At 43.2% G+C, this 21,222-nt stretch overlaps 1 protein-coding gene across 1 annotated transcript in view; it reads left to right on the top strand.

Annotated features, from left to right (window-relative positions):
- Window positions 1-2,677: 2,677 nt before the first annotated feature.
- Window positions 2,678-21,222, top strand: part of STAB1 (stabilin 1) — a 52,150-nt gene continuing 33,605 nt past the window's right edge. The window contains exons 1-14 of the mRNA XM_063164326.1: window positions 2,678-2,712; window positions 3,790-3,924; window positions 9,304-9,440; window positions 10,889-11,004; window positions 12,097-12,182; window positions 13,212-13,281; window positions 14,098-14,193; window positions 14,645-14,761; window positions 15,498-15,694; window positions 15,880-16,013; window positions 17,680-17,807; window positions 18,021-18,112; window positions 19,028-19,150; window positions 20,664-20,810. Coding sequence (XP_063020396.1) covers window positions 3,844-3,924; window positions 9,304-9,440; window positions 10,889-11,004; window positions 12,097-12,182; window positions 13,212-13,281; window positions 14,098-14,193; window positions 14,645-14,761; window positions 15,498-15,694; window positions 15,880-16,013; window positions 17,680-17,807; window positions 18,021-18,112; window positions 19,028-19,150; window positions 20,664-20,810 — 1,524 coding nt within the window. The 5' untranslated portion in view covers window positions 2,678-2,712; window positions 3,790-3,843. The remainder of the gene's footprint in view (window positions 2,713-3,789; window positions 3,925-9,303; window positions 9,441-10,888; window positions 11,005-12,096; window positions 12,183-13,211; window positions 13,282-14,097; window positions 14,194-14,644; window positions 14,762-15,497; window positions 15,695-15,879; window positions 16,014-17,679; window positions 17,808-18,020; window positions 18,113-19,027; window positions 19,151-20,663; window positions 20,811-21,222) is intronic.

Below are 21,222 nucleotides of genomic sequence, written 5' to 3'. Positions count from 1 at the left end.
CTTTTATGAGCAAACCTTAAAAATTCCAGTTCCTTCCAATTTGCCAAGAGGAAAGGAAAATGAGGGTTGTGTCCTTGCATCTTCACCAGGACCCTGAGGGTATGTTGGGTAAGTATGGTTCAGCTGGCCCCATTCCTACACACAAGCACTATTGGCTTGGCCTGCTTAATCCTTTTCAGACTCACAGCCTTACAACTCAAGCAAAGGGACTTAATGTCCTTTCCCAGCTTTGCCAGAAGTGCAGAACAAGAGTCCTTTTCTCTCTGTGGATGTAACCAAATGGTCAGTTCCCAGAGAAGCTGTGTGGCAAGGTGGACTGGATGGCAAATCACTTGCCTTGGCTCTGTAGTTTCTATACAAAAGAATTCAATAGCAGGAAATTGCCCAATCTGGTCAGAGCTGCACACACTTCACAGAACAGAGCTGGTGACCCAGCATTTTAAAACACAGTGTGTGGCACAGGCAGGCAGGGAGTCTGGGAGGGTTTGTAGCCTTATCCTTTGACTTTATCCAAGTGGGGGTTTGGTTTCTTATTCTGTGAAACAGGTTGAGTAATTTTTACCAGCAGATTCTCAACTTCAAATGTTAATGTGTACACAATAAAAATTCCAGGTCTTACAAAAGTTGCTTTAGAGGACTCAGCTTGTAATTGATCCATAAATAAAAGGAGAAGGAATTTTTCCCTGAGAGAGAAAAATCCTGAGCTTTCCTGCTGCCAACAATCTGCTGATGATGGGGGAGACTGAGCCCACAAGATAAATTTTAAGTGTTTTGTAGCAGTCATCTTGAAGAAGTCAGGGCCAGAATTTGAAGATGTTTCTGAGACCCACGTCTGTGACTTCTGCTAAACCAGCCACCTTCTGTTATGTGGGCAAGAGACACTTGACAGAGAAGTCAATCTCCATGCTTTCTAAAACAAATAAATCCATGTGTGAAACCTCACAGATAAACACACTGGCAGACAGTTGACAACTCCTACTGAATGCTTTAAAATTGGATTTGCACAATCCTATTTCAATCAAACATTGACTAGGACGTGAACAAAATCCTCCTACTCTGCCTGCACAGGGCTGTTTGTGTATTCTGTCATTAGATCTTTACAAGCCTTGCCTAAATTTTCTCTTTTGATGAAGGCTCTCTGGCAGATCTCAGGACCTTGCTTTATGAGATTTTGGGGTCTGAAATACTTTGTAGAGATGCCTCTGTGCATGAGTGGGTCTAATATTGAAATGAGTGAGGGAACTGGGATTTCTATTTGTTGACAGTTTTGAAGAGTATTGGACTAAACAGTGGAATCAAAAAATTGATCCAATGCATTTTGCCTCTAAGGTATAAAGTTTTTATAGATGTCATCCATGAGAAAATAGATATATCTGCCTAGGAGGAATCCATCTATGAGAAGAGAGCAGAAACCGTGAGTGGAGCAGTAATTTGGGTTTGTTTGGCTCATTTTTGCTTCCTGTGCTGTTTCTCTGCTGGTGTTGCCATCTTTGATGACACTGCCAGCTGGAAGTGCTGCTGAGAGCACTTTGGCTTCTGTGCACTGAACATTACTAATGGCTCTTGGCCACCTATTAATTTAGAGGTGGTCAGTGATTCACCTTCTTACTAATTTTCAGAATCATGAAGATCCAAAAGTGTTGCAGATTTTGGTGTTCCAGCTCCAGCAGTGGTGGTGAGCAAAGTTTCCATTCTCTCAGAGCAACTCATAGGCAGTGGCTGAAACACACAGTGCTTATGCTGCTTGGTCAGGAAAGCAGGGTCTAATGACAGATGACCTTTTGATTTTTCAGTTTATGCTCTGCTGCTGTACAATGGCACTACTCACTGTTTGCATTTTTAGCCTGTATATTGCTTTTGTATTGCTAGTCTTTAATTGAGGTGAGGTCAGATAAGGAAGCTGGCTGTGAACCTTTTGATGTTGCTGTGAATCTGATTTATTTAATTCAGACAGGAATTTCACCAAGCATTTCTCTCCCTTCCTGGTTTCCCTGCAGTAGGTCAGATACAGTGATGATAAGCAGCAGTGGAAAACCCTGGAATCAGTCTTTGTGTGTCTTTTCTTGCCCTGTACCATTTTCAGTGCTGAGCCATTAAAGAATCCAATGCACCTTCCAGTGCCCCAGGGTAAGCTATTTTCACCTTAAAAACTTATCAGCTATGTGTGGATTCTGGCAACTTAATCCCTGTGTCATCCAGCCAGTTCTTGGAAAACCCAACGATCTTCACCATCCTCCTGGGGCAGCATGGAGCAGAGGAGCAACCTCATTCTTGTGTTTCCATGGCCAGCTCAGGGCCGTGACTGCAGGCCAAGAAAACACTTTCATTCTCTCATTCAAATAAGAGTGTCCCCACTGCCCATTTGTGACTTTCCCATCCCACCAGAGCTGGCTGAGCCATGGTGCCTCTGCCTCATTTTGAAGACCTTCAGGGTACCAAATGGTTTCTAGAGCAGTGTGAGCCCTCTGACCCTGACAGGGTGGCACCAGCTGGGCAGTGACACTCCTGGGGCTGCAGTTGTCCTGTGGCAGGACAAGAGGGCTGAGCTGTTGGGTTGAGCTGTGGGCTGGTGCTGCTCACATGGGTTGCAGTGGATGGTTGTGTGCCTTATCTGCTTCCTGTTAGTGCAGGATATATAGCAGGGCTGGCTGTTCATCATGCTGCCTTTCCCTGTAGGATGAAGGCAGAAGTGAAGCACAGCTAACGGCAGCAGTAAGTACAGCGCTTCCTGTGCGCCTCGTGTGTTACAGCATGTGTGGCTTTGTGGGGATGCAGGGGCAAAAAGGTATTAATGCTCTCATTATTTATGCAAACACAAGAATGGTTCCATGTCCTGGTTTCATTTAGGCACCTTCATGTGCTATTAATGGCTAGAAAATATGAAGGTGCCTCATCGCTTAGTGAGATTTGTTGCTAACAGAAGCAGTCCTTACACTGCTCAGGATAGTGGGCTCTCTTGGCAGGGCAGGGAGACAAAGAACATGGAAAATCTATCAATAATCAATTCTTTGTAAAATTCAAAAGGAGAATATAAATTGCAGACTGTACCTCAGGTTAGTGTGTATTTTTTTAAACTGTTTTGGGACTTTTCTGTTCTGACTGCTATGGAAATGCTCCTTGGATTCATCAAGCTGTCAGCAGAGTATTTGGAAATTATAAATTTTGCCATTGCTGCCATAGCATCAGCTTTTCTCGCTGAGAAGTCAACTATTTAAAATAAAAATATCAAAGCCTGCCCAAAGTGCTTGATTGATTGATTGATTGATGCAACGTGCTCCATTCCTGTTCTGAAGCACAGCCTGTCACTCACATTGCTTTGTTCTTGCAATACTTTGGCATAGGCATTGCTCAGCTCTACCTTCACTTTGAGATGTTATGGACATATTCACATCAGTGGCAAAAGGAAATTAACTTACCCTTCATGAATTTATGGTATTTAAGTTTGCCCATTGCATTTGCTTTCTGTTAAGCATACAGTTAACCTCTTTTCATTCCAATTAGTTGAAAACTAAGGATTTCCTTCCTTCTGTTTTGAACTGATATGTAAGAGGAAATCCGTAGATGTTCCTGTTTTGAGTAAACCTTTTACTAAGGAGTTCTGCTTGTGCATTTAAAAAAAGAATGGAAAGAAAAAGCTTATGTTGATACAGAAATCACACTAGAAGTAGCAGATCCATTTCTGAAGGCTTTGCAGCCAAAAAGCACAGTGCAAAAATGCTCTCTCCCTGTTTACTTTTAACCTCTGGTTTGTCTTGGATCTGATTCTTAGTAGGCGGTGTTATCTTACAGAAATTGCAGCCTCTCTCGCCACCCCTTTTGTGTAAAGGGTCCTGCTGTAAAAGCATGAAAATGCATCCTCCTGGATTGCTGTTTTTCTTCTTAGCAGCATGCTTCACTCCCACAGCTGACTGCCAGAGTCAGAAGGTAAGTCTGCGGGTCTTTGTTTAAATGTTCATTGAGAAGTTCTTCATATTTGGATGGTAGCATGTTAGGAAATAGTCCTCTCCACAACTCTTTTTTTTTTCATTTACATTTAGTTAGGTGCAGAATAAAATCAGTAAAAACTGTAGGGCTGTGAGGTATCTTCTCTGTAGTCCAAACTCAGGAGCTAAATATAAGGTTGAAGGGAGCTGCTTGAGTTTTAAATCAGATTAAATTTGTGTCTGTGTTCGGCATTGAACTTAAAAGAAGCAACATCAGAGGGAAATTCTCAGCATCTTTGTCTTCTGCTAGTTTCAGTATGTGGGACAGGAACTTTGTATCCATCAGGACAGATCCATAAGTTTCCCAGAAGAGTTTTACTTTAAAAAAATTTTTACAATCTCATCAATTTGTCCCTTTGCAACAGTTTGTTTCAAGTATATTTCCCAAAAGCTCCTCAGTAAGGATTGTTGAATACTTTCCATTTTATTTCAATTTTGTTGCTTTTCTTGTGATTTCTTCCCCTCTACTCTTGTGTTTAGCAGCAGCACATAGGAGAATGTGTGATACCTTTGTAGATCTGTTCTCTAGACTCTGTGGTGAGGCAGCCCAGTTCCTGTGGGCTGGAATTCACACTAATTCACTTTATGTTGTCTCCTGCCATACCCTTCCTCGTCTCCTGCTGTTGGAGGAGTGAACTGGCTGCTAAGCCCAGAATTGTGGGGGGCATTTGGAAGTTCCCTGGGCAGGGGGAACACCCTGTGTAGGGTTGTCTTGTCTTGAATGACACAGCAGGGCCTTGTGGGGAATGGACAGACCTATGAGTCTTAAGGACTTGATTTAGAAAAAGCCAGAGGACTGGAAAGATGCTTCAGTGTCAGACCTTTGGGTGGAAGCTTCTGTATAGACTCTTTCATGAAAGGGCCATAAATGAATGCTAGGAAGGCTTGTAGGATCATGATGGTGACTTGAGCACAAACATGAAGTGTTTCTAGGGGTGGATTTCACCTGTCTGGAGATGTGGGTTCCAGGCAGATGGGTTTCAGGTTGTGTCCAGAGGCATGGGCTTGTGTCTTTAGCTGCTGTAAGGGGAAATGTAGGTCTCTCTGCATGGAGACACTCTGTTGATCTCTGCAATCACTGAGGAGTCTGGCTTGGCATGAAACAGTTACATTATTAGGTATGAGTACCCACTTACAGAGAAGTTAAATGGAGCAGTTAACTTAATCCCAGAATAACTCCGTTTTAGAGTTTTTTCCTCAAAAATTCCCTCTTTATGGAGAAAGAAAAGAAACATTTGCAAAGTTATAGTAGGAGATAAGGAAAAATAAGGATCTAATGAAGCTTTCTCTGGCAGTTTAGAAAACCCATTGGATCTGATTGGAATAAAAGTGCTGTGATTCCACAGGAGGCTTTTCTTGGCTCACAGGGGCCATTGAGAGAGGAGAGATTGTGTGCTACCTGTTTATCACTGATGTGACCTCAGGACTCAGCTTTAATGGTTCAAACATGACAGTGACTCTTATTCTGATTTGGTTTTTCATACCTCTTGCTATGGGTTGGGGAAGATGCAACAGATGTGAGAACCATGGGAGTTTTTCTGCTGGGAGGAGGCCAATCCCAGACTGTGCTGGAGGAGGAATGGAGGCAGGTGGGAAATGAGGAGAGTGGTCTGAGCATCCCCATGTTTCCAGTGCTCTGCAGCTGAGATGCTGGGAAACCCAGGGCAACAGTAAATCTCATGTTTTGTGATTTCTGAGCTTGACTCTTCATCTTCACACTACCAAGTGTCTTCCTTGAACGAGTGTGAAGAATTTGTGTGTCCAGGAGCTGCTGCTCTGTTCAGCTCCAGTGTTATTGAGAACTGCTTGGGAAGGTTCATGACTATAATGACTCGAGCATGTGTCTGCAGCTCTGTTTTGTAAAGGACAAATGCCCTGGAAACTTGGTGATTCATTAGATCATGGCTATTTCCAGAACTGGCTCCCAGGATTGTTGGAACTGAGCACTGACGTCCAAATACATTTTTCTTTCTTCCTTGAGATTTTTACCATGCAGAAGGATTTGTGTTATGGTTTGGGAGGCAAAGATAAAGAGTGAAAATGAGAGGAATGAAACTAGCCCTTACGAAATACTTCCCAGCTTATTCTCCTGAGGTGGAGTATGAGAAATGAGCACTTGAGAAGTGAGGGACATCTGTTCAGAGAGGAGGGAAGGAAACATTGCAGCATCCAGAAGCTTCTCTGGGTCTCAGCTGAGTGCAGAGAACAGTGGTAGCTCTTGCACAAGCATTTGAGTGCTGGGAGAGAGCACAGGACAGCCTGGAAGAGAGAGGCACCCTGGCTCTTAACTTCTTTTGGCTACAGCTGGATCTCTTCTGCTTTAAAATTTTCATTTTGGAGATGTTTGAGTGCATCAGTCCTCCTTTCCTGTTCCTTTGTACACAGACTGTGACCCAGTCCAGCTCACAACATCACCTGATCAGAACAGTGACGGTCACCAGGCAGCAGTGCTGCATCACAGGGACAGATATTCCCTCTTGTCACTTCATTTCCAGTGGCTTTGCACTTAGGAACCAGTCAAAGATAAGCCCAAGGGAGCAGTTCATCATTGTTTTCCATGAGGCTGTGCCCCAGGAGCCACTTCTGACTCAAACTTCTGTCTGTCTTTCATCCTTTCCAGAATTTGAATATCCAGACTGTTGCATTTATGTTCCTTGATTCCATCTTCTGCTTTTCTAAGAAGAAAAACTCTCCAGAAAATGACTGCTTCATCAGTTCTGTCACTCAAATTAGAAGGGAAATATTTTTTTAATACTTTTCCACTCAGCTGTTTTCTTCCTCTTTCCTCCTGCCTGTTGCTGCTGACACAAGCATATTTCCTTATAAAAAGGGGAAGGTCTTACTGGAAAGCTGCCTAAGCTTATCTAGTGTCCCAGTAGGGTGGGGGGGATTCCACAATAACTGTCTTGTCTTAGAGGTCTGCAAGTAATTAAACATGCCAACAGGGAGGAATAGTAGACATCCATCTCTCCCACTCTTCATTTCCATTGAGAAATGGAGCCACATTGATGGAGAAAAGAGAAGGGAAATAGAATAATATGTGAACAATGGTGTCTTCCTGCACCACCATGACAGAGAATACATTTACTGGTCCAACTTTGTCTGATGCCTGAAAGTACAGATGAAATAGAAGGTTGGAGAATTTTAATTTAGTGTTTTGTGCTCTATGTTTAGTGGTCTTTTTGATACAGATAGGGTGGCTCACATACATGGTAGAGGTTTGTGGCATAATTCTAACTCACAGGAAGGAGCCCACATTTGTATTTCTTGCTCAGGCATCTTCCCATTCCTTTTTCTGAGGCATTGTCTCAGGAAAGGCTAACGCTGGGATTTGGTGGAACCAAAAGGGCAGGAGCTGTTCAGTGAGACCCATGAGCCTGGCTTCAACTGGCTCCTTTCAAAAGCCCAGCTTTAATCTGGAGTCCTTGTTTAAGATCCAGTCAGATGGTGACCCCATCAATGGTCCTGCTGGTCTTTAGAGGCAGAGTACTCTGGAGGCAGCACCTTGTTTGCTCATCCATATTGTCTTCTTCTCTGCTTTGATCCATGAAAAATGGGAAATCTACCTGCTCTGTGCATAAGGAACAGCAAAGCTGATCTCTGTTCTGCTGGATAATATCAGTAAAGCTGGTGCTCACAGGGGAGATGGATCTCAGATTGTTTTTGAGCTCTTTATACTGCAAGGGGGTCCTTGATATAAGAGGTTCTGGGGATTTTGCTGCCAGGGGAACTGGAGGTTGCTGTATGGTAGAAAAGCCTCAGAAGCACAACTAGAAGTTAATATCCATGAGAAGGGCAACCACAGCCACAGAAATAATTTCCTTCACTGGGCAGCATTCTTGAGTGTATGGCTCAAGAAGGTGGATCCATAAACATGAACAAAAGCTCAACAACTCCAGTGAGGGGGAAGGAGTTGGGAAATATTCCAGGGACATGTCCCTGTGGACCTGAGACTTGAGGGTTATCTCTCAGGAGGTTTTCCTGACAGAGTCTGCTGCCTATCATCTGGGAGGGCCTTCCTGAGCTCTTGATAACTGATGGGAAGCCATGGGCTTCCTCCCTTGCCTTGAGGCAAATGTATGTATTTGGGCTTAAGTTCAGAGGAAGCAAAGTTGAGATTGCTGATAGGAATCCAAAACAAGGAGTTCTGGGGACAGGAGGGTTACTGCATTAGCAGCATTGTTCAGGATTGGCTTTAAAATTCCAGATCAAGGCCTCTCCCAAAATTTGATATGTTTTTATTTTTAGAAAATACAATGCCTGTAGAGGGACATTAGAGATGAGCTCTGGGTTTTTTCCAGTCAATGACCTTCTGGAGCATACACAGCTCATGCCTCTCAGCTTTTCTCTGTCATCAGCAGTGGAAAATGCTGTCTTTTTTCAAAATTACCTATGAGGTTTCCAATGCAGTTGCTTGCTTCCACAAGTTTAGAAATTCAAGGAAATGCTTTTGGAGCAAAATCACAAGTTTTAATGACAGGTTGGCATGTGATGATGATCATTCACTCTTGAGGCTGTACTTTGTCATCTGTGTTTCTCTTGGAAAAGCAAGGTTGTGCAGGGGTGCAGGAAAGCCCTGTGAGGAAAACTAAACCCCTAAAGTCATTCTGGTTGGGTGGAAGGACTTACTGATTTATTCACCAGCCATATGATATATCCAAGTGTCCTACCTGATCTTCATGCCAATGTTTATGGAGTCCTTCTCACTTGGGGTCAAAGCATTGAGGTGTTCAGAGGGATGCAGAGCACCTTTCCTTTTCATCCACCTCTCTGTGCCTCCTCACAGACAGTTGCCATGAGAAATATTTCTGTGAGCAGCTCCTGGCTCTGGGAAATAGACTGAACTAACACAGTCAGCTCTGCAGGTCCATGCAACAGCAATGAACTGGATTTTATCAGTGGCATGGAAAAGATAAATGCTGTGTTGCCTTTTAATTCAGTGTCTTCTGGCAAGGGTTATTAATTTAGGGCTTGTCCTCACACACCAGTCCTACATGTTTGTAAAAGATCAGCTGAAATTAGCAGTACAGAGTTGTGGTTATTTTAGAAATGGTTAGAAACTTTGCTGTGGGTCATAGGGGAAGATAAGATAGCTGTGATCTGCCCTGTTGCTTCTAGCTGAGATCCAGTGGACCCAAGCATGCAGCACCTTGGCAGGAGGGTTTAATCCATGGGAGAGTGTGCTACACTGGCCACTGCCCTCCCCAGTGATATCTAACTCATGGTGCAACTTGATAAAGATATTACAAGATTGGCAAGATAAGTTCCTGGGATAACAATTTAATCTGGGACTATTTCTGTGCTGTTTTTTCTTTTTAAGTTAAAATCCATGCGGTGCAATGTCAAGACGATGTTCACCATGAATACAGCGTGTACTTCTTGTGCTGCAGTGCCTAAAATGTTGTGTCCAAGAGGCTGGTCAAGGACCACCCAAAGACCAGGGATGGGGGACTGCAGGTAAGGCCTGTTTCCTAACTGTGTGATGCTTTTGGTGCAGCCCTTCTATGCAGGGAGTAGTGTGCTCTTCAGGAGAACACACACGTGGTTTTGAGCTGTAAAGGTCCATGGAGTTCTGTTTCAGATGGGTTTATGGCCCCTGTTATTGTTGCTTTTGTCTCTTTGCAAATCCCACAGACTTTTGGCTGGGCAGGTTCTATATACAGAGAACAAATTAAATGACAATAACCTCTTAACTTGCCCCAAATAACCTGAGTTTGTTAATCCTGCTGTATAGCCATTTAACAGAGGTCTGTCTAGCATAAAAACCTGTTTCAGACCCAGAATTCCTTAGTGGCTTATTAAGAAAAAAAAATTAATGATAGTTCCCCTTGTATATCCTCCCAGCTTCCAGCAATAATCCTCTGAACTTTTAGCCTTCCTAGTTCACTTTATGACAGTTGCTTGTTCATGTGTTCCTTGCTCATACTCTGTTGAGTTTGGCAGGTAGGAAAAGGATGAAGGAAAACTGAATTTACTAGGAGGCTTTTGTAAAATGAAACACTATAGATTATTGTTTGTGTATGTATTCAGCAGTGAATGTTAACTGTTAATATAAAGCTCCACTGTCTGCTCTTTCTCTGATTCCCTCAGAATACTTTAAAAATAGTGGTGGCAGTTTTGCAGTTTATAGCAGTTTTTGCACACACACAGGAGTCAGATGAAGCCAAAGCAGCAATGCTATTGAGACAATTTCCAAGTTCCTTTTGGGAAGGATGTGGTGCCAAAAATAAAATGAAGTGTAAGAATAATGTGAGTCTATGCAGCTTTTCTGAGTGTTATCTGCTCTTGTGGTGGTTGTTGGACAGACCCAAGAATAGTTTTGTAATGTGTATGTGCAGAACAAGAGGCACTGCCACCAAGGACTCACCCAGTGTGTGGAGGGGGGGACGATGGGTTCAAAAGATGCTTCCTTGAGGGATTTAAGGCATTTGTCCAAGATTTAATAGAGAATCTGTGAATAATATGGCTATTAAATCCAAATTTACTGCATTTTGATCTGGAATCTTCAGTAAAAGACACAAAAGGATGGGTCCTGAAAGGAGATTTTTTTCTTTCAAATTTATTTTAGATGTGAAGTTGAATGGTGAGTCATCCTGGAAATCCTACCTTTTTTTCTGTGCTGTTTAACCCTTCAGCACCCAAGGTTTCCATCCTGATGCAAGATCCTGTCTCATGCCCAGTCCCTGACAGGTTTCTTCTAACCAATCTCCGAGGCTTGAATCAATGGGCCTCTCTAAAGGAGACATAACTGGAGTGAAACCTCTTGTGTGTGTGCATGGAACAGGGATGAGGGCCCTGCCTTCCCTTCAGAGATCAGGGCACTGCAGTGGGATTGCCTAGAAACCCTCAGGCAGGTCTGTGCTGGGTTTGTGCTATAATCATAATCTTGGATTATTCTTTTTAAGATACTCTGTCAAGTTAGGAGAAAATACCCTTTCCCTGCCAGGGTGCCATCGCATATGTACTAAGGAAATTGAGGAGAAAAAGTGCTGTCCAGGATTCTGGGGTACAGAGTGCTATGGTAAGTTTTGGGATTTTTTACAACAACCTTCAGCTGTTGAACAGGTCAAACCAGTTTTAATAGAGGCATTAAATATATATTGAGGTTATTTAATTTTCATTATTCTTTGAACACTCACAAGGTCTCCATTATTTGTCTGGGAGCATATCTGTCTGTTCAGCACATAATCTCTTTGCTCCAGATGAGTTGAATCCCCTTACATTTAACACATAACATAACCTCCTGTGGTGGAACTTCCTTTTGTCTCTTCTATAAAAATAAACTTTTGGAAAGGGATGTTTTTGTTCCTCTTTGCAAAAGTTTCCAAAGGAAGAGGAAGATCTTTCTGATATCCCTCTTGTCTGCAGCGCGTGTGCCACGTGTGCTGCTCTATAGTCTGGAGTCAGTCAGCTGTTCAGCCACAGAAAATACTTAGCAATTCCAAGCCAAGGTGAAAATAACAATCCCAGAACTCCCACTCAGATTTATGCCAAGTAATGAGAATTTGTTTTGTCTGGTCTCAAAAATCCAAAATCAAGACCTACTAAGCTGAACACTTCTCACGTGTTTGACTGACAGAATATGGAAAGGCCCCCTCCAGTTCTGCAGAAAATGGGAGACTGTTTGAGTGCTTGAGCCTGTTCTCATGCTAACTTTGAATAAGCAACTAGTTTAATCAGAGAAATTACAGATTTCAGAATTATCAGAAATAATCCTCAGAATCTGGAGGTACCCCACTCTAAAGATGTGGAGACCCTGTTTTTCTGGGCACACTTCCAGTGCTCCATAAAGTCAAGGAGAGCTGAAAATGCTCAGTGTCTTTGCAAAGCAGGCTCCTGTCTGTTCCTAGTTCCAGAACTGCCCTCACCTCTCAGTGCTGTTGGCAGCAGTGGCCCAACCTCAAAAAATGTTTCAGTGCCTTTGTTGAAATTTAGTTATGGCTTGTTGGGACTTTCCTTAGACCTTTCACCTCTGGGCCAGTGTTAGGCATGCTGGATAATTTGCTGGTGTATTGACCTTTGTTTTGTACAGCTGGAATACCTGGGGCAGGAGGAGATGGGAAGGTGCTGGTTGTTCAATTTAATCTCATCTGTCCTGTCTCTTACCTGCTAGAGTGTCCAGGTGGCTCTGAAAATCCCTGCAATGGCCATGGGACATGTTTGGATGGTATACAGCAGAATGGGACCTGCATCTGCAAGGTGAAGGCATGATTTTCTCTGAGGGTGATGTGCTTTGTCAGAGGGAGTTGTTTGTGTGGTGTCTGTGCAGGAGCTCTGGGTGGAGGCTGCCCTTCTGCCTGGAAGGCATTTGCAGCTCCTCTCATCCCAGCATCAGTGTCTGTGGTTTTCCTGCAGCATTGCTGTTGTCAGCAATAGCACTAAAACACTGTTGATGATGGTGTGGAGCTGGGAAGAATCTCAAGGGTGAAATAAGGAAAGAATTGCATTAATTTAACCCCTTATCAGTTGAAATAATTGTATCTGTCCATGGCTGCAAGAAGCCCTGAAACACTTGGCTGTTAATGAACTGTATCCAGGTAGGCAGAGACTCCCTCTCTCAGGAGAAACAGGAGAGATGAGAAAGAATTTAGGGCAGATATTTTTTTCTTTTTTCTTTACTACTCCAGACTTAGTACAACCAAAGTATAAACAATTGAATTGAACGGAATTGAGCAGTGCTTCTAAAATGTATATGGTAATGAATCAGTGTTAGACTTGAAACTTTCCCTGATGAACTGTATATTTTTACAGCATTCTTAATTAACAGCTCAAATCCTACCTCTTGGACCCGTGTTTGAGAAAAGTTGATTTTGGATTTAACTCAAAGACACCTTATATCAACTAAAATGTATGCTGAAAGTCCCTGAGCCCTGTAAAATCAGTGTAAAAAATCCCACTGGTATCAATGACCTCCAGATTCCTTTTTCAGACAGATATCAGGAGCCAGCTGGAACTTTCCTGTCTGTCTGTAATTAGGACATTATTTGCTCAGTGCCCAGCAGAGTTTCCTGCCATTTGCATGCCCTCTGTGTGTCAGCTTACACTGGGTTTTCCTTTGCCATGGGGGCTGCTTAGTACTGGAGCACTGAGCAGATCAGTTTTCTTCTTTGTGTTGCTTCAGATATCACAGAAAATCAAAAATGGGGAGAGACTTTAAACTGTAATGAAGTGTGAAACAATAGAGTGATACAGAAAAATAATACCTGACACATTTTGGGGCCCTTCTAGGAGCAATACAGTGGGTATGGCTGCCAGAACTGCCGGGATGAAAATCGATTTGGCCCACACTGTCAGTCAGGTAAGAACAAGTCATTCAAGGGAAACCTCCACAAAAATAACTGAAAACAAGGAAGGAGGAGGAAGAGGTTGAGTGAGGAAGGTGCTGGAGAGGGAGAAAGTGGCAGAGAGCTGGCAGTGTTCAGTAGCAGATGTCTGGGCATTTTGTCTTTCTGCACTGTCTTCTGTGTTCTGCACTGTCCCACTAAATAAATGATCCTCAGTCTCTCACTCAAACTGTCCATTTTTCCTGTTGTAAATCACTCTCTCTCCCCCCTTATCCAGGCTGTCCCACTTTCCTCTCTCTTTCTAGCCAGGCCATTACCTGCATCCCTAAAACAACCCACACTCACTTCCCAGCTGTTTTTCAGACTCCTATAACAGCTCCACTTGTCTCCCAGCTTTTTCCTTCCTTCCTCTATAAAAACATGATTACACACCATGCTGCCTCTCATGTATGGCAGTTTGGGAAGTGAATTATGGCAGTGCAGCCTGGCTGTTACTGGAGCCTTTTTTGTCTAGCTCCTGCTTCCTTGTGTACACATAGGTGAGATAGGTGTCACCTTGGAGGTTGTACCCATGTGTTAAAACAAACATCTGAAAAGCTGGTCTAGGTCTTGCATTCAGAGCTGCCCTTATCTCTTCTTCTTGAGCTCAGGACATGCAATTTACCCTCTCAAAGCTCTGACTGGCAAGGCCATATTTTAAAAGGAGCTAGTGGGTTATTGGTGGGAAATCAGGATGCCAAGTGCCAGGGCAGCTGGCCAGTGTGTTCCTGGAGCCCTGTGCATTGCCTGGCAGCCCAAGGGCTGAAGCTTTGTCTGTACTTCCCTTGCAGAGTGTGACTGTGTGCACGGGGAATGCAACAGCGGCATCGCTGGGAATGGGAGCTGCACGTGCCATGGAGGCTACACAGGCCCCAGGTGTGACCAAGGTAAACACACTGGCAGCTGCAGAGGGGCTGGGAGAGCAGCCCCATGATGTGGGCTTGGGTGTCCCTAAAGGGGCAGGGTGGCACTGGATAGGTTGGGAATGTAGAGGAAAGATGATGTGAGCACTGGAGATCAAGACAGAGGGAAGAACTGGGGTCTACTCTTGGGTCTACCCACTTTGTGACAGGGGTTAAGATGTACCATCTCTGTATGCCTCTTTGCTTTCTCTGGACACCAGCTAGATCTCTTCTCTCATCCTTTGGGTTCCTGACTACCTAGGCTGCCAGCAACTTAGAGCTGCCTGCACTGCTCATATCCTCTGGCTTTTGTGCCAGTTTGGGGTCCTCAGAATCCACATTTACCTTCATTTCCAGATATTGTGTGAGGTGAATTATATCTCCTACCAGTGCCCCACATGCTCAAAGGGAAACTCTCTTTGCTGTGTGACTGCAGAGCTCCCCCTTTGCAAAGGTGTGACGTGCGAGGCCAACAGTGAGTGCGTGGTGAGGGATGGCACAGCCCTGTGTGACTGCAAGCTGGGCTACAGAAAACAGGGCAGCACTTGTCAAGGTGAGAAACTTCTCTGTGACCCTCAATGGCTCTGTTTGGAAAAAATCCTATCACACTGCTGTCTGCAGAGGAGTTTGGTTACTGTGAACACAATGCCTACTTCACTGCAGAGGTTGTTTTAAACCATTTTTTTCAGGAATACACATAACATTAAGGGCTAAGCTTTTGGCTCTCTTCTCACTTGGTCAAAAAAGTAAGAAGTGAATTAGAGTTTCAGGTTCCATCCAGCACTCACATATAATTATGCACTAAGTAGTGACAGCAGGATGTTGGTGAGTCTGAACCAGTTAAAAAGTGTGGAGTCAAAGGAGCTCTTCACTGATTTCAAATTCAAGTTTTGAATTGGTTTCCTTAAAAGAACGTTGATAAGACGCATGTGATGAGCTAGCTATGGATAGATGTTTTCACTGGCTCTTTACAGGTTTTGCTGACCAAACTGCAGTTTCATGTATCCTCAGACATGATGCAAATTCAGAACCAATCCAAGCATCCTCTGTCACTCACACTTCTGTTACTGAAGTAACATGGAAAATGTGTCATCCAAATTCCTCAGAATAAAAACCCCCAAATGTCTGCTGTCTGGAATGATTTAATTCCCTGTGAAATTTTAGAAGTTTAACAGTACAAATTCCTTATGCTCCATTCTTTCCATGCCTTACAGCATGCTGTGCTGCATTAAGTGCTGTTTTGAAAACAGAAGTTTGGTTCTGCTCACCTTTAATCTCTTTAATTGCAGCTCAGGATCCTTGTACTCCTTCTCCATGTTCCTCCTTTGCTGTATGTAAAGTTCTTGGACCACGTACATATGAATGTACCTGCAAAGAAGGATTTCAAGGAGATGGAAAGATTTGCCAGCCCATCAACCCTTGTGTTGACAACAATGGAGGCTGCCCAGAAAACTCTACAATTTGTGTTTACAGACGTCCAGGAGAGGTAAGGCAATAACATCCAAAATTGTCCAGGGGAGATCTTCACATGAACTGATGAATGTGTTGGTCAAATCTGCTCTCCTCACCTCAGATTATGCAAAGGGAAACCAGACAGCTCTTTTGTAGGATTACTCACAGGGTAAAAGATGGTGAATGCAGCTCTGTGATCACTGTGTTTCCTTCCCTTAGGCAACGTGTGTTTGCAAGCCTGGGATGAGTAGGAGACCTCCTTCATCCGAGTGTTTGGCATTTCCCAGCGACTGCCGGCAGTACCTCTGCGATGTGACTGCCACCTGTGAAATTAACGCTCAGGGGACTCCTAGGTAAGCCACTTGGAAAACTGCAAATGAAGAAGCTTTTCCTGCAGCTAGAATGGCAACTTGGTTTGGATGAACTGAATTTTGAAGAAACTGAGGGTGATCTCAGGACTACAGGCGAGAGTTACCCTTTGAGAAGAGCCTGTTTGTAACAAACCTATTGGAAGAAGAGTTTGACATCAGTCATTGTAAATTATTGCACATGGGTCGCAAAATGCTTTAAATCTGGGGTGACAGAGTCTCCTTTGATGTGAGCTGGAGGTATAGCTCCCCAAGCTAGTGGTGGGATGTTTTGGTGTGCTGTAATAACCAATCATTAAAAGGGAGATGTGTGGGTGTTTGCTCACATTTGTGCATATTTGATAATGAGGAATAAGACTTTGTCTCTTCTCCCAGTCAGATCTGTAAGCAATAAATAAATTAGAGTTGCAGAGTGTCAGAGAAAGGGCAAGTTGAGTGAGGAAACACCAAACCTCATGTAGTCCTTTGCAGCAAGTTTGTACCCATTAGATGGGAAATGTGGCTGGATAGGGGATCATTTTTGCATAATGGCTTCTCAAACACCAGAGAAAACTTCCCTGAGAATTTTACATGTTTTCAAGAAAAGGTAGAGCTTCTCTGAGACATTGAAGAGGGAAAGAGCAGTCCCATCTCCTCCATCCTTCCTTCTCCAATGCTGCTAAAACTATTAGCATCCACTTGCTCATTGTGTGCTCCAGGCCAAGACTGGAACACAGAGACTTCCCTTTCTGAAGATGTGCTAGCACAGTGCAGGACAGAGTGTTCAGCGCAGTCCCTGCCTTACAGATCTGTTCCCCAGCAGCTGGCACTGAGCCCTCTGAGGCTGGACTGGAGTCAAATTCCTCCCCTGTGTCGCATGTCTTTGCATGGCTGACACAGAAAGAGCAGAGCTGATACTTGGACAAAGCCCAAACGGGAAAAAACAGCTTTGGTAGTCTCTGAGTGATGACTGCAAACCCGTGTGAACCAGGACAGAGATTTTCACATGTAGATAAGCTTTTCTGGAAAAGTCATTAACCTGCATGGGGCCCTCAGTGAGCTCCAGATGAACTGTAGCTACCTGGTGTGCTTGGGCTGGCTTCTCACTGCAGCCAAGGGGTCACACAGGTGCTGTTTGATAGATCATCACTTAGCCTGTGGGTTTTATGCATTACCTCAGATTTTCAGATGCTGAAATTACTACAATTGACTAAATATCTAATTAAAAAAGGTGCCAATAATTATATTGTGGCAATCTGTACTCTGAACTTTAGAGCAGACAACCCTTATGTTGTTTGTATCTGAGAAAGATGCATCTCCATTCTCTTTGGGTAGATACAAATTGGCTTTCCTGGCAGAAATGTGAATCTTTTTTCCTGTCACTCAGTTTAGGCAGAAGTTACTCAGCATCCCTGGAAGAGTTCAAGGCCAAGTTGGGTGGGGCCCTGAGCAACCTGGTCTAGTGGAAAGTGTCCCTGCCCATGGCAGGGGAGGTTTGAACTAAATGATCCTTAAGGTTCCTTCCCACCCAAACCATTCTATGATTCTAAGATGTGGGAACTGGGATTGGTCTTCCAAGTGTAGATACTGACATGTTGTTCTACTTGGCAATTGTTGAATGTGTTGCAAACTGGTTTACAATGGTTTGTCATGTTTCATCCTTGCCTCATAGCTGTGTGTGTAAAGAAGGGGAGATTGGAGATGGGAGAAATTGCTATAAAGATCTCTTGGGTGAGATAAATCAGCAGAATTTGCGAGGAAGGTTTATAAGGAAGCTCAACGTCGCCAAGAAAATGTTTGGTAAATGCTTTTTTATTTTGCTTGGGGGATGGAGCAAGCTGGGGACAGGGTAGCAGTGCCAAACTCCCTCTGCTTCCTTGTAAATGAATACTTGTTGCTTGCACCAGGCTGATACTGCGTAGATTGAATTGTGCTGTTAACAAGAGAAATATTTTTATTGCTGTGGTTAAACCATCACTGCCTAACTAGTTCACACTGCCCCTCTTTTTACAGCTTCTGGGTGCTCAACATTGCTGACTAAATATGGGCCCTTCACAGTCTTTGTGCCATCCCTTCTTCCCATTCTTGACAGAATGGAATTCAATGTAAGTTTTCTTGATTTTAGCAAATTTTTGTCTTAAGGTTCTTTCCTGTTTCAGCTCTGCAGCCTGTAAAAACTGATTGACACAAGAGAGGAACTTTGGCATGTGCTGTTTATAGAAATCATCTCTTGGGAATACTTTTCATTGTCTGGTTAAGTTGCAGCCTTATAGAGGATGTTACATCCCCTCACATTATTTTTAAAAACTCTATTTCTTTCTTCAATACTGACAGAGTTTTTTTCTTTGTTTTCAATGTCAGGAAAGTCACTCTTCTGTAAGACTGTTCTTAAAGTTTTAAGTGGCTTTTTACTACCTGTGGGTGTGACTTTCAAAAGGGGCCAACTTTTACACCAATGTATTGGAAATTCAACCTGTGGTTAAAAATACTAACTTCTGGATCCATAGAAAATGCATCAGGAGAGGGCCCCAAGTTATCCAGTCGACCTGTTCCCCAAGGATCAGTTTCACCTAAATCAGTATTGACAGAAGATTTTTCTAAAAAGCAGCAATGATGATAAGTTCAGAGAAGAAATGAAGAAGCTAAATGTAATTTCAGCAGATTAGACCACCTGCATGGTCCAGCATAGGCAAAGATTGCACCTGGGGAGCTTTGGCAAATTTTATAATCTGGAGCATGCAAGGATAATTTTTAATTTGTCCAAGTCCAATGGGTTTCTGTCCAGAGGATTGCTCTAAAGTCACTTGCAGGTCAATCAATCTCCCTCTTGGACGTGCAGAAAAACAGGAGAGTTTTGCCAGGGTGCTACTCCAGTGAATCAAAATGAAGAGGAAAGCTCAGTCTTGTATGCTAAGAATTTCTGTGGGTGTGTTAGCTAGGAGAAAGGTGGTGTTGTGGTAAATGAAGTTTTTGAAAGAACATGTAATTTTTCTTTTTTATGTGGGCTTTCCTCCCCAAAGGACACAACTGCTGAGCAGTTGTGCAAAATGCACATTGTTCCTGGTCTGCACTTGATAGAAGACATGATAAAAGCCAAGACTATGTGGACCTTGTCAGGACATCAGCTGACATTCACCAGCCAGGTGAGGAACTCCTGAGGGTCTGGGGCACTGCTTTCACATAGGACAGGCTGGAGCTTGAGCCTGGTTTCCTTGATGGCTTTCTTCACCAGAAAACCTTTTTCTGTGATCAAAACAAGAAGCTCCTTTGTGTAGTCTAAAGCAAGGTGATTTAAGACCAGACACCCCAAGCAACCACATCTCCTGTCTCACAGACAACCAAGAATCTGACATGTGAATGGTCTTTCCATGCTCTCTATGTGCACAATGTTCTGGAGGAGAGACCTTTTCCCTATACTGTCAGCAGCTACCATATCCATGTGGCTGATGTGGAAGAGCCAGCAAAGTCTCCCTTCAGAACTGAATGCTGCTCCCTTGGAGTTTGTGTGCTTGGACACAGACACATGATGAATATTTCCTCTTCTAGTTTCTCTTTTCCTCTCTATTATATTTTCCTTAGTCGTCCTAGCAAAGAAGTTTTCATTGTTGTGTTCTGACGTGGAAGGCTCTTTTTTCCTTTTCCAATTGACTCACATTTTCCGGTATCCACTGCTCTCTCTCTCTCCATCCTGGGCCTTTCCTGCAAACCCACAGGTGGCCAAGGGAGAGAGCCCTGAGTTTCCTCTCTGAGGATCCAGCCTTGGCCTTGAGGTCTAGGTCATAATACATCAAAAGGACAAAGCACTATTGGAGCAGGGGAATCCGAACTGAGTGTGTCAATGCTCCTTTTAAAATTCTTTCCTGTTTGTTTACTTAGGAGTTTTTTGATCTGGGAAGTCTGCACTCCCCTTCCTTTGTTTCAGACTGAGTCCTTGGTGATGTGAACTGAAGTTTAGGGCAGGGAGGAGCAATTCAAAATGCACATGGTAAAATGAGTAGCACAGGAAAGCTGTGCTTCCCTGAACTTGAATTACAGCTGCAGCACCAAGGCTTGGATGCTTACTTTGCAGGTTAACCTTGGGATACCCTCCCACACCAGGCTGCAGGGCATGGATCCATACAAAGTGAAGGGACCAGCCACCTGCCTTGTAATTCAGTGAGCCTGACTGCTCTGGCCTTGTTATGAACACTCCTTGTGGGCACAATGAATTAATAAAAGCTGCAGTTAAAGCTGCACTTCCAGGATTGCCTCCAAATCAGCTATGCAGTTGTCAGGACATCCTTTTGTGATCCAGAGCTGTGATCAAGCATTGCTCACACTCAAACTTCATTCTGGAGCAGGGTGTCCCAGATGAGGTCTTTTTTTTATGTATTAAGACTTGAAAGTACCACTCAGGATCAAAATATCACCCAGACTCCAGCAGGGTGGGATGCTTGTCTTACACCCAGGCCATTCCTTACATTTACTTTTTCAAGAGTAGCTCTGGCAGTGCCTTCCCCTTGCTGAGCCATAAGGACTGCTTTATAGCTGTATCATGGTAACACAGATGAAACACAAGGAAATAAATTATCATCATCATAATCAATATTATTGTTATTGTTATGGTGATTACAATTATGATTATGATTATTAATTTTTATTATTATTATCACCCAGACATATATCAAATCTTTCCGGTATCAAGATCTGCCAGGGGAACTGTACAACATCTTGCAATCAAACCTCCCAGCAGCCAATGGCATCATACATATTGTCAACAGCCTCAGGAAAAAAACCAGCCCTGACAACCTCAGAAACCCACAGGTACAGAAGCATTCATATTTATCTTCTTTTATGGCGAAGCAGAATAAACACTTTTTAAAAAGCAATTTTCATCATTATTCTTCCAAATCAGTGAGGCTTTTTTTTAAGGGAAAAGGCTATTTATTTTGTCTCCATCTCTGATTAGGCCTGTTAGGTATCATTAAAAAACCTTTAAAAGTTGCTAAAAGTACTGCATAAATTAGATACAAATCTTGCAATAATGCTTTTACAGTGCTTGGAGGAGAAGAGAATTCTACTTTCATGAATAAAATCAGCAAATGAGCTCTTCTGCTGCTGTATCTTACAGAATATGTATCTTATGGGATTAATATTGAAAAGCATTTTTCACATAAAAATCAAACTAAGATTTTCTTTAATTGGCCTGTAGTGCATTTTGAAATTATAATCAAAA

This window comes from Melospiza melodia, chromosome 10, assembly GCF_035770615.1.
Source record: "Melospiza melodia melodia isolate bMelMel2 chromosome 10, bMelMel2.pri, whole genome shotgun sequence".
Lineage (NCBI taxonomy): Eukaryota > Metazoa > Chordata > Aves > Passeriformes > Passerellidae > Melospiza > Melospiza melodia.
This window is presented reverse-complemented; position numbering and strand designations above follow the sequence as displayed.